Raw genomic sequence first — 20,429 nt, 5'->3', positions numbered from 1 at the left:
GTTTTGGTTCTCATGTAAATTACTAGCTTAAAACCCCACACAATGTGTTTACAATATAAACTCTAAACTGTGTCTGACCTATTGTTTACCTCTTTGTTAAAGTGAATTGAAATTGATAAATGTTTATTTGCCTTATGATTCAACAAAATATTCTCTGCTGTATATTTCTAAGTCAAACATTGTATTTTCCAATCTTTTCAAACAATTTTAAACCATGATTTTTCCAATATGTGATACCCCGGTTCACCATGACCTGGTGTACATAGCCTGACAGTTGATTTGTTTAAAACTTGTAATGCTTCATGGTTAAATAAAGGACAATATGTGAGTAAAGAAATATTTACATTTTAATATTAAAAATCTGATGACACTTTCTTATCATTTGAGGATGTTTCTGACTCATCATTCTTTTCTGAGTTATCATTTCCTTCTTCTTCTTCTTCTTCTTCTTCTTCGTCGTCTTCTTCCTCTTCCTCAGATGAGTCAGATTCTTCACCAGAATCTTCATTTTCAGGTTCACTAGAGAAAGGAAAAATATAATCACTCATCATCATCTCAACAGACATTTCTGTTTACCATTTCTTATTTTTAAACTAACCAATCTTTATTTAAATAGCAACGTTTATTATCAGTGTTAGAAAACACAAGAATTTTGGTTGGTGTTGACAGTAAATAGAAAAACGAATAAAATAGTTTATTCCTTGTAATTATCATTTACTAAATTCTATTTAATTAAATTCTAATTTTTTGTAACTGTTTTTTGATTTCTATAAACATTTTGTTTAAGTTTATTTGGATGTTTTAGATTCCTCATTTGAATCAATGTATTTCTAAATTGTTCTGCCTTAAAATAAAAACTTTCTCAAGCTCTGCTTGTCAATGTTGTGTTATTTCCATTAAAATGGCACACTTATTTGTGCAAATAAAAACCTTACCACTGTTTTCTGTTAAGATTTCTGCACTCTACTCCAGAAGAGACATCAAATGGATCTAAAACAAAAAACAAAACTTAATGAGACTGTAATAAAATTGCAATTTTTCCTTACCAAACTCATCTTCCTCAGGTTTTGCTGTGAGGTACTCCTTCTCCACATTCAGCAACTCTTCTTCTGTCTCGCAAGTAGAATATTTCTCTAAAAGATCTTTGTTAAGGTCCAAAAATACTCTACCCCACTTAAATTTCCCCAACACAAGTGAAGCCAGTTCCTCAAAACCTGCAAAAACAACAAGTTTTTAGATGTGAGACGGACTTTTAATTCAATCATTCATTAATTTCTGAGATTTTATTCGAGACCTCACCTACGATGCAGAAAGTGGCAGCGAAAGCCTCCACGCATGATAACTTGCAAGGCTTTCCGTAGTTGACAGGGTTTGCAGCTACAAGATAGGGCAGCAGCCGTGGATGACTTCCAGTCATTTTATTGAAGGGAGTCTCATCTAGTTTGGCCCAAGAGCAATCAATCACAGCCACACCATTGTTAGCAACAATTTCTCTGCCAAAAAGTGAAGGAGGAGATGATTAAATACTAAACTATATACATAATTTAGAAATGGTGTATCATTTCATCCAATTTAAAAGAAAATCCAGATTTGAAATACCAAAACACCTACACGCATACCTGTCTGCTCGGGTCACATACTTTATACCCATTGGGCTTAGTATAAGGCCGTTAAATCTTTGATTGAGACGAAGGTTGCGCACAAAGCCTTTACGTACAAGCTTTCTTCCAGTGCATCGCTTTGGATCACAGTGGCCCAACTCCCACATGGCAAGCGGACATGGTAGTTTGACCTGGGCAGCCTCTGCTCCTTCCTCTACATGAAGACTTGCTGAAAATGAATTTGACAGTGAGTTAAATATGATAACAAATACAGAGTAATATTAAAGGAATTTCATTCCATTAAAATAAAGGGAGTTCATAACTTAAGACAGATAAAACATAAGCAGTAATATGGATATAGAAAGAATTAGAATAGCCATCGACCTGTATGCAGGAATTAAAAACATCATAGAAATACTATAAATGTGTCTCTTGTTCATGACCACTGTTCATTTATTTGAAAAGCTGCTGCTCGGCCTAGTGGTTAGACTGGATGAAGTTTGTTTATGTACTATTGAGTTTACTCCTTTTTAATTAGTGATGACACTGGATAGACAAAACAGAAAAAACATTACATAAAGCTATACATTAGAAAAATAATCTGGAAGGTCATGGGTTGGTAGTTGATAATATTGAGTATACATCTGAACTGTAAGATAATAAATATTTTTGATAGTCATCATTTAAAAATATTTATATTATTTTGGCTTATAAAGTAGAGATTTATTAAGTCTTCTGACCTGTTGTCATTATAAGTACAGGGTTAAATCAATTGAGATATAAATGTTAAATTATCATTTACCTTCAAACGCAGTGTGCATTTCTTCTGTAAAGGCCTCCAATGTTTTACCCTTAACTCTGTGTCGAACGTCCTTGCCTTTGTTTTCAGTTCGCACAAACTTTCCATGTTTCTTTCGACCCATCGTTTCCACCAGAATGTGATATTTATCTATTGACAGACTGTTGTCAGCAGCAGTGTTGACATGTTGAGCTAGCTCTGAGCTAACTGTAAAACCCTGAATCCCTTAAAAGCAGAAGGCAAAGTACGATAGACGCACATTAAATTCGTGTTTAATTTTCTACCAATTTTTTTGTGACCTATCTTCCTTTTGACCGACTAAAAAAAAGAAAAGAATTTATAATAATAAACTAGTTCATTTGCATCGTGGAAAGCACGTCGCTCTCCGAGTAGGATTGCACGCATGCGTACTACTCATTTCCTGACAGGACCCCTTGCGTCACGTCACGTGACTCAAATAGGAACTGCTGTTTATTATTTGCTGCTGAATTGAAATGGAGTTGAAAATGCAACACTTTATTCCAAATACGCCGGTTTTATTCACTTTCTTTCTCACCTGTATATCAGTGTTAAGTACGCACTTTTATTTTTAGTAATAACGTCAGTGTATTACGAACAAAATCCAAGAGTTTGCTAGCATGATCGAAATGTTTCTGTTCCCTCGACAGTAAACTGTGGAATCGCGGGTAAGATGAAGATTGTCGAGGAGCCAAATACATTCGGGTAAGTTCGCGTTATAAAGTTTAAATATTGTTTAACACACGCCTACGTCCTCCTTTTTAAGGATCAACAATCCTTATCTGACCCAGGGGAATAGACTGCAGCCAAAAGTGACCCCCTCACCAGTGTCTGGTAAAACTATTAAAAACCAAAATGAAAAAAAAAAACGGTTTTGTTAACAACACCATTCTCAACTAGGACCTGTTCATCTTCATCGTTTGGCTGGAAAATGCTTCACACTCACTGAGTCAATGTAAGTTTTTATGAAAATTGACAGTATACTGTAGTTGGTTGATTTATCATCCCATTAAAATGATCGGGGTTCGAGTATTAACATACATGTGTCTGCTTACTTTCCAGGTATAAATATGAATTATGTCCCTTTCACAACGTCACACAACACGAACAGTCGTTCCGGTGGAATGCTTACAGTGGGATTCTTGGGTAATAACTCTGAAAAAACGAAATCACTGTATGTTTTCAGAAAAATAAGTTGTATATCCTCGATAGGATTTGGCAGGAGTGGGAAATAGCAAACAATACATTCACAGGCATGTGGATGAGAGAAGGAGATGCATGTGGAGCCAAAAGCAGACAAACAAAGGTTGGTTGAATTGTTACTAAATTACGACACATTTGAAAATACTGTAGGTCCAACTAGCAAGTACACAGATCAATATTTGACTAATTGATCTCATCAACCTGTGTGTATGGATTTGACAAGATCTAAAATCATCACAAGGTCAAGTTTACTTTGCATGTTTTGTTTCTGTGCAGGTCATATTCGTCTGCGGCACTAAAAGTAAACTTGCTAGTGTGTCGGAGCCAAGCACGTGTGTTTACTCGCTAAGATTCGAGACGCCTCTCGTCTGCCATCCACATGCGCTCCTTGGTAACTATTGTTAAATGGAATATTATAAGGCAAAACAGATGTTGATAAATTGTCTTGTCTATTAAAAGTTTACCCGACACTGAGTGAAAGGCTTCAAGATGAATGGGATGAAGCTGAGCAGTCGAAGTATGAGGGTATTATAACTGACCAGGTGAGTAGTTTAACCACTGTACACTTTATAACTACAGATCTTTCAGCATTTTTTGTGTATATATTTTGTAATTGAACATGTTTTTTGTTTTTTTCTGACAGGGCTACAACAATCTTTTAAGGGATATATTTGAGGAGGCTGGATTACTGAAGGGCCAGAAAGTGAATATAAATAAAAACGAAGTGGCAGCAGATCTAGAAAAATATGGCTCATTGCAAAAATGCACTGATGTGAGTATATTAAAATAAATGCAGTTATGTGGAGCTGATTTTTCAAAAGCTTATAGGCGTTAAATGAACATAACATTCACTTACTTGGTTATATAATCCTTTAATTTGACACGTTGTTTTGTTGCCTGCGATTCTTTTGACAGGACGTTCAAAAGCTACGAGAAGAGATTCAAAAGCTGCAAGCTCTTCTTAGTCAACACAACATTTCTTTGGGTCCAACACAGAGTAAGTTTTTTTTTTTACACAATCAAAAATAACGAGGTTAACTAAGTCATATCCTTTTCTTTTTTCTTTACAGATGAAAATCAAACTAAAGACACAGCAACAGGTTTGGGTCAACGTTTAAGAGGAGACTTTGGCCGCATTGGTTTACCCTGATTAACAGTCAGAACTACTGACAAATCAATGTAAACTTTGTGATGGCTTCAGAATAAACCAAAGAAGTATAAAAAGGACTCGGACGTTCTCAATCTTTCCTGAACCTGTTATCGCTTTTATTTGAATAACGTATAAAACCCAGGAAGCCACGATAAACACTGCAGGAACAATACTTGCAGTCGAGGCCAATTTCATACGTATAAACAAAAAGAAACAAAAATCGAGATTGAATAAACATATGCAACAGCATCCAGGTTCTGACTCCTCAAACATAAACATTTGCATATCTTAAAGGTCAGGTTCCTCTGAGCATCAGAATGGACAGGGGAAGCAACAACTGGTGTGGTTGTTGTCTAATCCAGAAAAAAACTGAAATGCTGGAGACTAGGTGTCAGAAGACAGTGGCTGGATATTTGATCGCTGCGGACTGAACGACTCAAAATGGCAGCCGGTGGAAAGTAAGACGCGTTACAGATATTAGTCATTTGGATTTATTTTTATGGCCCCAATGTGTATGTTACATGTCAAAATTAACATTGTATAAAAACGATTAAACCAAATGGATAGACTTGTAGAAAACAGCAGTCACAAAAAATAGTGCGCACTTTAAGACAACATAGAGACCGTTCAGTTGTTTCTGCCTCCAAGTCTTTTCAGTCTCTGACGCCGTCTCTCTCAACTTCATCAAGTTAGTAGTTGGATTACTTCTTTGGCTCGTTGCGCCCTCTGCAGGATGCCTGCATCAGTTTGGTCTTGTCCGGACTCCACGAGGACCAAAGCTTTCTTGACTGTGGTGTCTTTGGCTCCTCCTTTGAGACCCTCCATGTACTCGAGCATGATGGAAAACTTGTCATCAGGAATCTAGAAATGGAATGAGCCATGTGTTTACTTAGCCGGACAGTTTATGTTGTGTATTCTTATTGTATATACACTCTTTCTGCGCAGTATAAAAAAATGATCTTCACAGAATTTAAGGCAAGAATAATCCCTTTAGAAATTAATATTGCTTTTAATTTTTAAAGATGATTAAAACATGTCCAAAACATATTACATATATATTCAGCAAGCCAATATGTTTTATTCACCATATTATTGTGGAAATATATTTTGGGTGTTAATAAGTGCACTGTAGGTCACCATGACAGACACTTGATGATTCCCTCCTGTACAAACTTCTGCTGATTTTTCTTTCGACAGTGGAGCATCAACCAAACCTTTAGCCTTTTAGTTGTAGGTATTTACCATGTCTGGGTCAAACAGGTTTTGCAGTAACCAGGTCTGTCTCGTCTTCTGGAACTTCCACACGTCACGCTGGTCAGACCAACTGTAAGAAAGGCAGATGTTCAACACAAAGTGTCACATATAAACAATACCACAGACGTCCATGGTCGCACACCCTCACACTCTTAATCAGACAAACATGACGGAAAAAGCAACAAAGTACAAAATAACAAAAGTACATTTCTTTTTGGGCAAAACATTCTGATAAGGTTTTGGAAATGCTACAAATAATCTTTTACAAAATTTCATAAAATAAAAACAATGGCAGCGTTACTCATATACACGCATTTTGTCATGTATCCAATATCAAACATTTATAGAATTTAATGACATTTGTAGTATTTTAAATTACTAAAACAAATAAGTTTTTAACTAGTCAACTGGTGGCAGAAGGAAACTTGCTTGAAAGAACTTGAGCCGCTCTGGTGTTCCTTCTTTACCGCATAATGACAAATTCTCAAATGATGTATCTTTATCCAATTATCCAATTATCCACACGTCCTTAATGTTTTAAGTGACTTTAAGTGACTTTAAGTATGTGTGATTTCTGTATTTCAACACATTGTTTCGCTTCAGGATTTTTTTAAACCGTCCAATTAAACTTAAATTGTTTTCCTCCCAACGTCGTTTCCGTTTCTGTGAAAATATTGATATTTCCCTCAACAAGAATGCCTCGTGTTACTTTACGGCCCTATAAGCAGCTCTCACCAGGTCAAGTAGTCTAGGGCCTGCTGGGACGCCGGCGTTGCTGATGCTTCAGTTTTCTCAGAAGTCTTCCCCTCGACCTTCAGCCTCTCCTTCTCTTCCTTTTTAAGAATCTTTTTCATCTTCCTTTGAAGGACCCGCTCCTCGTCTGGGTTTAGGACCTCCTCACTCTCTAAAGCAGGAGTCTCCTCTTCGGGGAGACACGTCTGATCTGGAATCTGCAAACAAAAGGAAGTCAGACGAAACATGTGATTTAGCTGCTTGTTTATGTTCATTTTTTGCAAGTCAGGCTGTGATTAGAACAAGACTTTCGTTAAAGTCTGTGTTAAAACAGCACTTCCTGTGTAGCTGCTGTTTCCTGTATGTTATGCCTACACAGAAAACCACCCTGCATCATTTATTTGGAAATTTTGGGACTTCCTTTCTGTGCGTTATTTGAAACACACCGGCCCAAAATAATAATAAACCTAATGCAATGATAAAAACCTTTTAAATGTAGATTTTTAAAAAGGTGAGCGCACACGTCACCACAACTGCCAGACTGCTTTGGTGGGAGTTAAACAAGGGAGCCAGTATGCTCTCTCATTTAACAGATCTCTGTCTGCATGCTGCTGACGGAAAAAAAGAGGGAGGGGAGCAAGACTTTCTGATCACACGGCAACAAAAAGTCATTGAGAAAGTATGCTGCCGTTTTTTCTGTGCACTCGGACGTAGAAAAGCTCTTCTCGGAGAGCAGTCAGTCCAGCGGTGAGCATCATTTTCAGAGATTTTGGCTCCGAGTCCGCCAGCACCATCGCAAGATACAAACAAAGTGACGACAGCAGAGATGGTAAGTGGAAACATGTGTTGTACTCTGCAGGAACTTCCTCAAACAGAAGAAAACTACCCAAACCAGGGCGCTTCTGAAACCCGATACAAGTTTGAGTCAAAAGTTGTTTGATCACACAGTTGATTGATGAAGAGAACATTTACTACTGGAAGTTTGTACAGCAAAGTTGCAGCCGGATTCTATTCCGCATTAGATGAAAGTGTTCTTGACATTTCTTCCACCACCAGCACGAATAGACTTTTTTTTGTCACAGTTCATAGCTATTAAGTGCTGAATTTTCCAGCAAAAGCAGCCATTTCTGCTCTGGTCTTGCCACCTTTTTTCTGTAGCTGTAACTTTTACATTACATCAATCTTAAAAGAGAGCCCAGGGAAGACCTAGGACTGGCTTAGGAGATTTTTGGGGTCTCTTTTCTTATTTGAAGTGAATCCAAATAAGTATTAAACAACAGATGGATGGGTGGATGTATAAAGTCACTCATCCGGTATTGGGCAAGATTGGACCCGGGCCAAGTGTGGTTCTTAGGATGTGAAACAGTAAAAGAAAAATAATATTTAATTCAAATGTCATAAAAAATTATCATAATATTTGCCACTAGGGGTGTTTATTGGCAGGAATCTGGCGATAGAAAAAGTATCATGATAAAGGGGCAATGGTATATATATCATGGTACTGCAGCACAAAGGCTATATTTGTGGTATTGTCGAGTGTTTGACTCTGGCAGTACAGAATTTACAGACCACATGACTCTTGACAAAGTCGTAACTGCTTACATTTGTTTTGAAACTTAAATAAACATGCCCAAATATAGGCTTTAAAAGCTGCAGTATCCTCTCGTTCTCAGTCATACCTTGGATCTTGCAGGATTTGATTGTTCCTTGTAAGGACGTAATGACGCCTGTATATACATCAGTTCTTTGATGATTTATCTAAATAGATAGGTGTAAAAATGAAATGAAAGAGTAAAATCACAACTGAAGCTCAAATGATAACATCAAGTCATGTACTTGTTTAAATCCTAGAATCACGCCTTTATTCCATTCTGTTACTTATACTTAATGCAAGATTTTCAATATTATATTAAGGCTATTTGAACTAGATGGTCTTCTGCTTAACTAATGTGTATATTCTCTGTTTCCCTGCAGTCAAACTCGGTCACTCCACCACCACTGCCCGAAAACCCCTCCACCAGGAACTTTTCAAACGACGTGATGGAGGAAATAGCAGTCGATGACATCTACACAGCCAACTGCGTGTACAGTTTCTTCGCCGCTCTGGGCTTTGCTGCAGGCTGCTTCCTGTTCTACAGCTTCAGCCAGAGCTACAGAGCGCAGAGACGTTTGGCCTGGATCGACGGGCTGCTCTGCGTCTACAGTGGCGTCCAGATGCTGCTCCTGCTCCTCTCTCTCTACGCCGTCGCCTACAGACCGAGCTACCCGAGGACGACGGCTCTGGGCTGCGCTGCACTTTCCTTCACAATCAACACCGTCTCTCTCTGTGGCCTGTTTGTTCTGGTGCTCATGGCTTATGTCCTGACTCTGGATCCACCGTCCAGCGCCCCCCTGAGGAAGGCCAGGGTGTGTGCTGGTGTGGTGGGCGTCTCCTCACTTCTGATCGCCCTGATCCTGGCTGGTATTCGAGGACCGAGAGAGGATCTACAAAATACCATGAACTGTTTCATGGATAAAGGTGAAGCTGGAGTTTCATACCCTGCAGCAAAGTTGTGCCTAACTTTTCTGATTCCCTTTTCGTTCATACTGGTTCTCCTGATATGTGGGTGTATTCGGCAGAAGAAATCCAAAGGACGGTTTCTCTCCGGCTCAGAGGAGGGTCCGGTCTTCCTAGCGGTCACCGCTGTGGTGCTGGTCTGCCAGCTCTTCTATGGCATATCACTTGTGCGTAGTGCCAGGCAAGGAGAAGAAATAGGCCAACATAGGAAGGCGTTTCTCAGCGTGTCAGAGTTTGTGCTGTTCACGGGGAGCAGTGCCAGCCTGTTGCTGGTGCTGCTGGTGCACAGAACCAGTCGGGAGAGTCTACGAGGAATATTCAGTCAAATGAGGGACTGTTGTCGGAGTCCGGTTCGTGCACAGACCACAAGAAACATCATCACACCGCACATCGAAATCACAGACACACTGCAGGACATCGAGTCATAAACTCTCCAAGTTTGGTTTAAATCACGTATGTTTTGTTTTTTCCCGAACCCACCTGTATAGCATCTGCTTTACCTCGGCCCTGAGATTTCTACTTTTCTTCCATATCCCTCCACTGTTCCGTCACTTCTGTGGCTCGACTAAATCTATATTTATGCATCTTTCATTTGATCAATAAATCCAGTTTTGTCCCAACTAGTTTTTCTGCACAATTTTTCCTGTCATCATCTATAACTTGTTCAACCACCACATCTGTCCTATTTTTATTTGACTTTATCTACAATAAACATCAACTATTTACACTGATTTTAATAATATTTAGTCACCAAAACAAATGAAAAACAAAAACTACTACTCTAGTATAAGTAGATAGACCATTTTCTTCTGACCCAAGCAACTAGTCCGTTTATCTTACAGTTGATAATTCTCTACTCCAGGTATACAAGTTATAAGTTTATCCATCCATCTATCTATCCATTATCTATCTATTAGAAAAACAGCTCCTAATACAACTACTGTCCTCAACCACAATTACCTACAAGTTATTATCTGTCACTACAACAGCAAAAAAATAATATTAAAAATATGTTCAATATTACTAATATTACAAACTTATGTTTTAAACAAAAATGTATTTTATTCAGTTTCTTTTTTTGGCTATTTCAAATGATTCTCCTTTGCAACAGCAAATAACCTAGCATTGTTAGTAGCTAGTATCATTAGCCTTGAGAAAAATACATTTAAAATATTAAAGTCACATAAAAATAGTTTTCTTTAACTGTACATTATTTGAGTTAGGCACAGGTGAATATTAACCATTAGCCACAAAAATGGTTGTCATGTGACATGCAAAAATAAGTTAGTGAACTTCCAGACTTTGTGTGTAAAATCAACTTCACAGTGTGACACTGCTCTGGAAAAGCATTATACAGACAACATACAAACGCGTATTATTGTAAAACTGAAGAAAAAGTTACCAAACAACGTCATGTGTTTGCACCTGCATTCTGTTTGAAGCCGTGTTTATGGGTGCAAGTGTAAATGGTGGTGTCACACACGCACACTCCTGGTTACTGTCGCTTCAGGACGAGAAAATGTCACGGAATGATGTCTGAACAAATGTAGGTGAGTAAAACTCTTAAATGTAGTTTAACATTTTCGTTTTAATACAATCTTTGTCATTTTAAAGTGTCTGTTTAATTCAATGCATCACTGTATCTTTAAAAGGGTATACTGTGGTACTGTTTATACAAAAACATTGCACTTGGGAGTAGCAGGTGCTACAAGCTTTAAACTTATGAAAAACATGTGCTTTATGTCTTTTTTCCCACTGGGTTTCAAATTCTTGTGGATGCAACCTCATAGAAATATGATGTTGGGATATAAGGAAGATTTAATGGAATTTTCTTTCTCCCTTTGGTGGCCATGTTGTTGTTCGAGTCAGTTCAGGTCGGAAGAGGACATTCTTGTTAATTTTCTGGTGGGTAACTAGGTTGAATTAAGATGTTGTTTTTTTTACTTCTGCTGTCAGTGTTCAAATCTTCTGATAAATTGAACATGTACCGTGAGAAAATTTCAAGTCAGTTGTCCTGTAGGTAAAGTTCTAGATGTTTCAAAACAAAAGCCATATATTTCAGACAATGGATCATTTGTTATCTTGCCACACAGATATGGAAAAAAATCGGATGTATTGATTATTATTGTCTGATAGATGTTTTCATATGAAAAATAACACATTTTTACCGATAACATTCATCTGTGACTCTTGACACTTCTCCAGTCAAGTTATCTCAGAGAATAAGCCACAAGTGAAAATGAGTAAGATAATATTTGACAGCAGCAGTGAAAAAACAAATGGAGGATAAAGATAAGTTAAGCCATCCAAATATATCAAAGTGACCCAAAATAACATTTAAAGTTTTCTACTTTTGTTTTAATTTACTAAAATCTTTTTCAGATTTCCGGGGGGATCCAAAAGAAGCTTTAACCTCAGACATGGTGTCAATTCTTTGAAGATATGGCACCATGACAGACAAAGATTGATTGGCCTGATAAAGCGGAGGAATACTATGGACACAGAAATGTATGTGGATGACACAGTGATCTCCGACCTCACTCTATCCAACATATCTGTGGCAGACTTGGATGTAAAGCAGGGGGCTTCCGAGGGGCTTCAGGTTTACGTCACCAGCCTCGTGCTCTCCTGCCTCTACCTTGTGTTTCTCTTCCCGGTGGGATTGATAGGAAACACCCTTATCCTTGTTGTGAACCTGAAGCACAAGGGTCACCTTAAGGGTCCTGATCTTTACTTTGTAAACCTGGCCGTGGCTGACCTGGCCCTCGTGGGTGACTCTCTGATTGAAGTCTTCAACCTGAAGCGAGGATACTATGACAAGGCCATCCTGTGCACGTTCATGAATCTGTTCCAGCAGATCAACATGTACAGCAGCGTCTTCTTCCTGACCTGGATGAGCTGCGATCGGCTACTAGCGATAACAGGCTGGAGGGGTCGCAGCACACCACGTGCTCGTCTCAGTTCCTGCCTCATCTGGATTCTCTCATGCTTGCTCACCATGTTGCCCTTCACAACCGCTCAAGTGCAGCACGCTGGAGAGACACACTTCTGCTTTGCCAACGTGTCTCAGATTCAGTGGCTGGAAGTGATGATGGGTTTCTTGTTGCCCTTCTGTGTGATGGGTCTGTGCTACTGGAGGATTTCACGGGTGCTCCGTCAGAGCGGGAAACAACTTTGTCTTTATCAGAGGCCACGCAGACAGAAGGCTCTGAGGATGATCTCAGCAGCCGTGTTCGTCTTCTTCCTCTGCTGGTTGCCTGAGAACATATTTATTTGCGTCCACCTCTTAAGAGCAGGGAACCCTACCAACACCTTATGGGAGGACTACCAGTGGACCGGGCATGCAGTTCGGCTGGCCGCCTTCTCCAACAGCTGCCTGAACCCGCTCATCTACAGCTTCCTTGGAAAGAGCTTTCAAGAAAAGCTGAAACATTTTCTCCCCCTTAAAGCCGGCTCCACAAATGACACATTTGGTCTAAGAAAGTTTATCAACAGAGCGTCGCCTGAATCTTAATAATGAGACAACAAACTAAAAAAAATCTTGCCATGTTTGGATTGGCAAATTTAACAATTCTATCCATCCACCATTTAACATCTTTATGGATACTATAGAAAATTACTTGAATGTAATTGAAAAACAATCTTTAAACTGTGTTTTACATAACAGTGTTTTTTCTGTAATTGCAGAAGAGGCTGCTTTTGGAAAATAACGGTTACATTTTTAAACAATATAAATTGTTCTTCTAAACATGATTCTCTGTGTTGATTAAGACACTTTAAATGGGTTTTACCATTTAACCCATGTTTTGATAGTCTTAAAAAAAAAAAAAAAGGATTTTGTGCTTTTTACACATTTTAATCTCACCTCACTTTGGGCCCCTTTCTTCTTCTTACTCTTCTTTTCTTTTTTTGTCTCTACATCATTTGCTGGAGCCGTGTCCTGGGGGGTCTGTTCTGGAGACTCCTGGACAAAAAAAAACTGGTGTTAAATTATACAATTCAATGAACTTTTGGAAAAAATAAACGTATAAAACAAACTCACCTCTTTGTCCACTTTTTTCTTCTTCTTTTTAACTTCTACTTGGTCTGGTTGAGCCTCAGTTTCAGTCGGTTCCAGATTCTTTCGTTTGGGTGATTTGCTTTTTGCCATGTTGGGATGATCTACTATAAGATACAGTGCGTTTTATTTTTTTTGAAGATGTTTTTTTCAATTCAAATATCAAAACATACACAAACTGTCCACCTCTTATGTAATTAAAGTTAAACTACAAAAAGCTTCAAAGGAACAACATATTTAAGTGAGAGTTTTACAATGTTTATCTGATGTTTGGATTAAGATAGTTTATAGTATATGAAGCATTTTTTCATTATCTGGTATACAGAGGACATCAACAAAGAAAGAAGGCAAGTTCATTACATCACCAACTATAAAACTACAACAATCGTAATTGACACGTAATAAAATCAAGTTTAAACCAAAACATAAATTGTATATCCCGTCTGTATATATTTACGTCAACCTCGCAACACATGAAACACTACACTCAATGTATACAACAAGTTATTTTGTAAGCTATATATTAAGAAGAAACATCGCATTAAATACGCCATTACCGAGTCATAGTTTGCAACTACATGTGTCAGCACATTTTAAAAACACATTGACTTACTGAAATATTAGTGTTGAGAAAACTCCTGCGTGGAAACAAGCATGGAGCCGCAACACGGAAGTGGCTCCACTGTGCTTCACAATGATTGGTCAGAGTCCAAAGTAGTGTTAGTAAGTCTGACACTTTATTGTGATTGATAAAAAAAAATATTGAGCTCTCAAGTGAAAGACGTTTAATAATGTATGAATCATATATACTTGCGAGAAGAACATAAGAACATTTGAGTGTGATTTATATGATCGGAACCAATAACGAGTGATGAATGCTTCATTCCGGAAGGGAATACAGGTTGCACAACTCTGTGGTTACATGACCTGATCAGGGGGCACATAACAAAAGTTCTGTGAACTGTCGGTGGGTCCAAACACCAACGCACTTGTTCCAGATGTCTGTGGCTACAGGACGAGTATTTACCGGTCTCATCCGAGCGGTTGTCGGTCGGAAACCGCTGAGACACACCGAGACATGGAGCCGGAGGTGAGTTTGTAGTGAAGGGTAACTGATGTAATAATGTTGTAACAGAGATAGTAAGAACAGATGCTAATTTACGTCATAAGGGATTTGATGCTATATAGCTCTTGAAGCATTTGAGGCTTCCTGTATACTAGTAAGTGGTTGTTTAATGCATTCTCATGAAATACTACAGACGCTTATAGCTGTTAATTCTGAAGCTGTGTAATTTTTTCCCCCAATTTGATAAGCTCCCAGTATTCAGTAGTACAAATATATTCTAAAAAAAACTATTCATCTCTTTTTTTTCTACCCTTTTTTCTTTACAATGATTGTCCAATAGTGTCAGGACTACATCTAAAACTCTCCTTGTGTGTTCCTGCAGCGTCATCTGTGCCAGGTCGCTAACACAGAGCTGCACCAGGCGTTCCAAAGACAAAGTGACCGAGGAGGAGGTGAACATCGAACCCATGAAGTTCTCCACCAGTAAAGCAGGCTCAAAGTCATGGAAGATTGATATAAGTGTGGGAGGTGAACACGAGAGACCATGGTGGAAAGTCCTGCCCATCTCTTTGTTTGGCATCGTCCTCCTTCTGTGGTGCACTTATAGAGCGGGTACTGAAGTCGACGAAGTGATCGGCAGACCCACGAACCCTCTGGTTCCTGAACTGGTTCAGAATAAGGAACCATTGCAAAGTAAACCTAGTTAAATCAGATGGACTCTTGCTGTAAATATGATTGTATTTATTTTCCTTGTTTCTGCATTTGAATGTGCATTGTCACCTAATCAGCCTCATTAACAGTTGAATCATGTTGCCTTTTTTCAATAAATGGATACATTTTCATGAAAGAACACAGATGTCACTTTGGATCTTCTATTAACTTGAATGTATCGTTGGTTGCCATTTGTGATTTTTAGCTGCAATTGGAAGAAAGTTGTATGTTTATACAAGGGATCACTTAAGTAATGCCTAATATCTCCATAGCAGCTTTTAAAAACTTCAAATCTTCACTAATGTATTTTATACATCACTTAGCTTAAGTCAAGCTCATGATTCTTAAATTATTTATCACTACTGCTGCCAGCATGACTGGTGCGAAGCTGAATGTAGACATTAACAGGTGCCAGAGAATGAAGTGTATGGCAGGCATTAGTGTCAAAGTAATTTGTACTTATATGGCACTTTGAGAAAAAACCTGCACAAATAACATCTTAAGATGTTTCTTGAAGGAGTCAGATCCAAACACAGGGAGAGGAAGATCGTTCCAAAGCTGGTCCTGAACCGTGTGCGTGGAACCATCAGTAGATTCTGATCCACGGACCTCAGAGCCCGAGCTGGGGTGTAAGGCTGGATCAGATCACTGATGTAAGGAGGAGTCTGACAATGAATAACTCTGAAAGAACCGAGAAGAACTAAGAACTTTAAGAAAGTTGGACTTCCCATTTTCTCTTAATCCAATTAACAAATTTGTAGTTCAAGCATTTAGTTAATAACTTTTCTGTACAGACTGGGTGCCCTTCAGTGTAGCTTGCAGTATTGATGAAAATCATGACCATGGGGCTTAGAAGCACAGATAAAAATAAGTTGGAAGCAAGTATTGAGGTAGAGGAAAGTTTATTTACAATGTCAAAAATGACAACGGAATAAAAGAGTTGGAAAAAGCATTTCCAGATAAAGACAGTAATGGTAAAAAGGGGGTGATCTCAAAACAAAAAAAAAATACATGACCAGAAGACAAATGTAAAAAAGTCAAAGACAAATTAAGCACGTTCTCCTCTAATTCGTCTGGCCAGCTGGATGTCTTTGGGCATGATTGTGACCCTCTTTGCGTGGATGGCGCACAAGTTGGTGTCCTCAAACAGACCCACCAGATATGCCTCGCTGGCCTCCTGTTGGTCAAGAAGAGGAAGAACAGTCAGATAAATGCAATTAAAAAAATCCTGTCACATTAGATGGTTCAGGTGAACATACCTGCAGAGCTCCGATGGCAGCACTCTGGAAACGCAGATCGGTTTTGAAGTCCTGGGCGATTTCCCTGACCAGGCGCTGGAACGGCAGTTTCCTGATCAGCAGCTCAGTTGACTTCTGGTAACGACGGATCTCACGCAGAGCAACAGTTCCAGGCCTAAAAAAAAAAAACGTTATCAAAAAATGTGCACTGAACTTTGACACAACAACAAACAACTGAAACCTTGATTCTACCTGTATCTGTGGGGCTTCTTCACTCCGCCTGTAGAGGGCGCGCTCTTACGTGCAGCTTTGGTGGCCAGCTGCTTCCTGGGAGCTTTTCCTCCGGTGGATTTACGGGCGGTTTGCTTGGTACGAGCCATTTTAAAAACTGGAAACAAGAACACAAACTAGTCAGCATAACCTCGTGTTTATAACAATTCATACAAACGTACCCAAACAGACATAAATAAACCTAGAGAGACATACAATTTAGAGACACAGCGGATGTAAAAACTACGAATTCTGCTGCCTTTGTTTGTCTCGCAACGATCCCGTCACAAGAGGCTCGTTCGAACATGGAGGTAAAATGGCGCCACCAGGCTGCTTTGGCGGTATAAAATTGTCTACCGTTCACTTGGAAAAATCAGCATTAAAACTTGACTTATCGAGTAGTTAAGATATTTCCTTGATCAATGTGTTCATGTTTTCATAAGTATGAGGAAAATAAAATGTAAATTAGCCTCGCGTCACATTTGGCGGGCTCTCGGTGTGAGAGGAAATATAAACACGATCGACCTTCTTCTCGCTCAGAAGCAGGAACGAAAACATGACCACAATGAAATGATTACAATCGTTAAATTCGACAAATATCCATTAAATTACCTTAAGTGTTGCTGTTGAGGCACCCGAGTTTATGCGAAGACGACGTGAGACTTTGTTGACTATCGAGCACAGCCGGGGGGATTTATAGTCTTAAAGTGGCTCCGCCCACATCTCGTCGCGATTGGTTGAGGCGAGAGCCAGCGACGGGTCGTGATTGGAGGAGGATGAAATGACGTCAGTGTACGTGCCTGTGAATTTTGGATGGCTTCAGGAATGCCTTTGTTTCATGATTCTAATCTATAACAGGTTTAAATAAAAAAAAACCAAACAGTCTTTATGATACAATGTGACAAGTAACTTAAATGCCTTTTTCAATTTTTTTTAATTTTAAATACAAATAAAGTTTTTTTTAATCGAATTCCACAATGTGTTGTATTCGTAACTGAATCTTCTAAACCACCAACTAAGCCGGTTATTTAAAAAGAGCGCCACTAATAAGCATCATTTACATCTGACAATTATTTGTGATAAATTGGTATTCAACATGTCAACTGTTTAAATAATCGTCACACATGTTTTAATATCTTAACCATTCGTCTGTTATCATTAAACAGTTCATTTGACTTTTCAAATGTCCCGCGCTTTGCTCTCAAGCGCGGAACGACTTTTTTGGACAGTGTCATCAGACGGATGGACTTTAGTGAAACACTTCTGGTGAGTTTCTGGACGACGAGTGAAACATACGAAAACAAATGAAACCATGAAATTCTAAATCCTGAATGATTTTCTTCACCCGAAAATCTCTCAAGAAGCTTCGGAAAATAATGCGATGAATAAGAAAGTTGACAATAATAAGCGGCATGGACGACGAGAGACTTATGTTTATGGGTATTTGTGATTTATAAGTAGGATTTATTCTCCATGACTTCTGTGTTGATGTTTTAACTGACATGTAATGTGATTTTAATGATATATGAACTTGTACAACCGCTCTTAATTTATGCTACACCATGAGTTATTTTATGTAATATGCATTTTTCATTGAACAGATATCCAAACAGACAGTGTTATCGATGGGAAAGCTGCAACATCCTTTTGGAATCAAGGTGACAACAGCTTCAGGTTCAACTTCCTCTCTGAAGGCTCAGCAGTCGTCCAAAAAGCAACAAAGACAGACGAACCACCACAGAGCCAGGCGTCTACAAGTTCCACTTTTGCCTTCAACTTTCTAATCGAAGAGGAAGACATGGCCACAGAGACCTCAGACGTACCAGACACATGTAGCCGAGTTAGCGGTGATGTCCAGGATGTCCCGTCATCGAAAGAACCATCGAAATCCAAGAAGAAGAAAAGGTCTGGAAAGAAAAAGGGGGCATCAGTAGAACCTCAGGATCCCAGTATTGCTGTAGAGGAAAATGTGGAACTGGTCAGTGATTTGTTTTTATTTCATATGTCCAGTGAATTGATGTGAGCGTGTGTTCTAGAGCGCAGAGGAGCAGCTGAACCGAGAGCTCGACTGGTGTATTGAGCAGCTTCAGACTGGATTGAGCTCCCAGAAAGCTACAAGTCGACAAAGTAAGTAACTTTGATTTGTGAAATGATTATCAGAGGTCAATTCAATTGTTGGAATTCTTCTAAAACTATCTCAAAACAAACGGGTGCTACCTTTTTTTCATCTCTCATCTTTTGTAGAGCTTCACTTTTTAATAAGTGAAGTAAAGACAAACAATTGGGCGTCATAGGTCAGATGATAGATTGATGCTTGTGCTCGTCGCAGCCTACTCCCAGTGTTATTTTGAATGGGTGAATTTGTTACTAAGTGTAAAGTGCTTTGGGTGATGAATAAGCTCTAAAGAGCCATTTACCATTTTACCAATGTTTGTGTTTTTGCGTCTTTCCCTGGAGTCAGACAGGCTGTCTCCAATTTAAATATCCACTTAGGTTAGGGGAGTTGTGCAGGGATCATTACATCAGTTTTAGAAACATTTAACACAAACTCACCTAATTTTGTTTTGCTTGTTGTTTCAGAGGAGGAGGCATCTCGAGCCTTGAAGACTCTTCGCAGCTCCAAAGCTCCTCTGGTCAAGAAGAGACAAGTAATGAGAGCCATGGCGGGAGATTACCGGAAGAAAATGGAGGAAGAGAAGAGCAAACAGTTTAAAATGATTCAGACAGGCGAGTTGAGCAAGTCATTTCCTAGCCGAAAAAATGATTATCGTACAAGATATTTGTAAAATATTTTTCCAGTAATAGTGTCTAAAAAATGGAGGTTTTAGATCTTCATGGGGGTGCCTCCTTGACCTGAGTTCCCCCCCCCCAAACCTTCACTAAGAGTTGGTTCATTTACATGGTAATTGTATAGCTATTTTGTCGAGCGGTTTGTGAGTCTTAAGACACTTAGATTAGCCAGACACACACACACACACACACACAAACACACACACCTTCTTATTTACATAGATAAAAAAAGCATGTTCAGAAACAGTAAGTGACCATCATGTCTTTTAACTTCTTCAGAACTCTCAGCTGCCAAAGTCAAACCTGTGTCCAGTTCCCCGAAGAAGTGTGTGTTCAACCGCAGAGCTGAAGTCAAAAGCACGGCTGCTGAGGAGAATACTCCGGATGGGGATTCCAGCAAGAGCAATGAGGAAAAATTCGTCTTCACAGCTTCGACGACAGAGTTTCGCTTCAATTTTTTGTGATCTACATGTGAAGAAGCAAATGTTTTTTTTAAAGTGAACCCCAGCATGCCTTTATCCTTAAATAAATCAATGTGTGAGCAAACTTGTATGTAGATCTGTTGTTGTACAATAAACTTACCCATATGCCATCATCTTATTAGAATATATATTAATCGTAAAGGCCATTAAATCTACCATCAATTTAAACAAACACAAATTTTTCAAATGTTTTAATTTTTATAAAAAACTCGTTTAGATAGTCATTATCCCCAAATGGTGTTATTTTTTAATAGTAAAAAATAAAGTTTAGCTATATACCATTTATTATTTATGACCGCCATTAAAACGCCACTTTTACTGTATTTATTTGAACGACTCCTGCACACTTAAACACGTAATAGCGAATTTGTAATGATATTGTTACTACATTTGTTTGGTCTAAGTAAATCTAACTTTAAACCCCGCATCAGTGTTGGAGTGAAGGGTGAAGACAGGAACCTCTTAACAGGAAGTGGCGATGCTTGTTTTAACACGGACCGT

The 20,429-nt window shown here is 38.8% G+C and overlaps 8 protein-coding genes across 10 annotated transcripts; 5 read left to right on the top strand and 3 right to left on the bottom strand.

Moving 5' to 3' along the window:
* Positions 1 to 325: 325 nt before the first annotated feature.
* tsr3 (TSR3 ribosome maturation factor) lies at positions 326 to 2,802 on the bottom strand. The gene is made up of 6 exons (XM_087793266.1): positions 2,404 to 2,802; positions 1,620 to 1,830; positions 1,300 to 1,493; positions 1,047 to 1,214; positions 936 to 990; positions 326 to 519 (listed from the first exon to the last, which is right to left on the bottom strand). The coding sequence occupies exons 1-6, from the start codon at positions 2,522 to 2,524 to the stop codon at positions 354 to 356; spliced, it is 915 nt and encodes a 304-aa protein (XP_087649392.1). The 5' UTR covers positions 2,525 to 2,802; the 3' UTR covers positions 326 to 353.
* A 41-nt stretch (positions 2,803 to 2,843) lies between these two features.
* Positions 2,844 to 4,848, top strand: gnptg (N-acetylglucosamine-1-phosphate transferase subunit gamma). Its single transcript, XM_087794260.1, has 11 exons — positions 2,844 to 2,973; positions 3,069 to 3,123; positions 3,185 to 3,252; positions 3,319 to 3,373; positions 3,481 to 3,564; positions 3,631 to 3,724; positions 3,898 to 4,012; positions 4,081 to 4,163; positions 4,265 to 4,393; positions 4,537 to 4,618; positions 4,692 to 4,848. The coding sequence occupies exons 1-11, from the start codon at positions 2,895 to 2,897 to the stop codon at positions 4,769 to 4,771; spliced, it is 924 nt and encodes a 307-aa protein (XP_087650386.1). The 5' UTR covers positions 2,844 to 2,894; the 3' UTR covers positions 4,772 to 4,848.
* A 396-nt stretch (positions 4,849 to 5,244) lies between these two features.
* On the bottom strand, positions 5,245 to 14,086 carry chlsn (cholesin). 2 transcript variants are annotated; one of them, XM_087794261.1, is made up of 6 exons: positions 13,985 to 14,086; positions 13,357 to 13,478; positions 13,180 to 13,278; positions 6,761 to 6,975; positions 6,014 to 6,095; positions 5,245 to 5,632 (listed from the first exon to the last, which is right to left on the bottom strand). In XM_087794261.1, the coding sequence occupies exons 2-6, from the start codon at positions 13,462 to 13,464 to the stop codon at positions 5,456 to 5,458; spliced, it is 681 nt and encodes a 226-aa protein (XP_087650387.1). In that variant the 5' UTR covers positions 13,465 to 13,478; positions 13,985 to 14,086; the 3' UTR covers positions 5,245 to 5,455. The 2 variants fall into 2 exon arrangements, with proteins under 2 accessions (XP_087650387.1, XP_087650388.1); XM_087794262.1 differs by having other exon boundaries at positions 13,357 to 13,475; positions 13,985 to 14,031.
* On the top strand, positions 7,312 to 10,231 carry LOC148077586 (uncharacterized). The gene is made up of 2 exons (XM_087794259.1): positions 7,312 to 7,586; positions 8,732 to 10,231. Exons 1-2 carry the CDS (start codon positions 7,584 to 7,586, stop codon positions 9,740 to 9,742), a joined length of 1,014 nt encoding a protein of 337 aa, XP_087650385.1. The 5' UTR covers positions 7,312 to 7,583; the 3' UTR covers positions 9,743 to 10,231.
* Positions 10,815 to 13,173, top strand: LOC148077585 (G protein-coupled estrogen receptor 1-like). Of its 2 annotated transcripts, none has more exons than XM_087794258.1 (2): positions 10,815 to 10,864; positions 11,697 to 13,173. In XM_087794258.1, the coding sequence occupies exon 2, from the start codon at positions 11,809 to 11,811 to the stop codon at positions 12,826 to 12,828; it is 1,020 nt and encodes a 339-aa protein (XP_087650384.1). In that variant the 5' UTR covers positions 10,815 to 10,864; positions 11,697 to 11,808; the 3' UTR covers positions 12,829 to 13,173. The 2 variants fall into 2 exon arrangements, with proteins under 2 accessions (XP_087650384.1, XP_087650383.1); XM_087794257.1 differs by having other exon boundaries at positions 10,821 to 10,860.
* A 182-nt stretch (positions 14,087 to 14,268) lies between the features above and the next one.
* uqcc4 (ubiquinol-cytochrome c reductase complex assembly factor 4) lies at positions 14,269 to 15,278 on the top strand. The gene is made up of 2 exons (XM_087794263.1): positions 14,269 to 14,461; positions 14,820 to 15,278. The coding sequence occupies exons 1-2, from the start codon at positions 14,370 to 14,372 to the stop codon at positions 15,142 to 15,144; spliced, it is 417 nt and encodes a 138-aa protein (XP_087650389.1). The 5' UTR covers positions 14,269 to 14,369; the 3' UTR covers positions 15,145 to 15,278.
* A 755-nt stretch (positions 15,279 to 16,033) lies between these two features.
* h3f3d (H3 histone, family 3D) lies at positions 16,034 to 17,374 on the bottom strand. Its single transcript, XM_087793265.1, has 4 exons — positions 17,269 to 17,374; positions 16,639 to 16,774; positions 16,408 to 16,561; positions 16,034 to 16,325 (listed from the first exon to the last, which is right to left on the bottom strand). The coding sequence occupies exons 2-4, from the start codon at positions 16,764 to 16,766 to the stop codon at positions 16,197 to 16,199; spliced, it is 411 nt and encodes a 136-aa protein (XP_087649391.1). The 5' UTR covers positions 16,767 to 16,774; positions 17,269 to 17,374; the 3' UTR covers positions 16,034 to 16,196.
* A 563-nt stretch (positions 17,375 to 17,937) lies between these two features.
* c6h8orf33 (chromosome 6 C8orf33 homolog) lies at positions 17,938 to 19,992 on the top strand. Its single transcript, XM_087793403.1, has 5 exons — positions 17,938 to 18,096; positions 18,258 to 18,634; positions 18,693 to 18,783; positions 19,237 to 19,383; positions 19,726 to 19,992. Exons 1-5 carry the CDS (start codon positions 18,069 to 18,071, stop codon positions 19,908 to 19,910), a joined length of 828 nt encoding a protein of 275 aa, XP_087649529.1. The 5' UTR covers positions 17,938 to 18,068; the 3' UTR covers positions 19,911 to 19,992.
* The last annotated feature ends 437 nt before the right edge of the window (positions 19,993 to 20,429 follow it).

This window comes from Callionymus lyra, chromosome 6 (genome assembly GCF_982586985.1).
Source record: "Callionymus lyra chromosome 6, fCalLyr1.hap1.1, whole genome shotgun sequence".
Taxonomy (NCBI): domain Eukaryota; kingdom Metazoa; phylum Chordata; class Actinopteri; order Syngnathiformes; family Callionymidae; genus Callionymus; species Callionymus lyra.
Note: the sequence above shows the minus strand (reverse complement) of the source record. Positions and strands in the feature narration are given on the sequence as shown.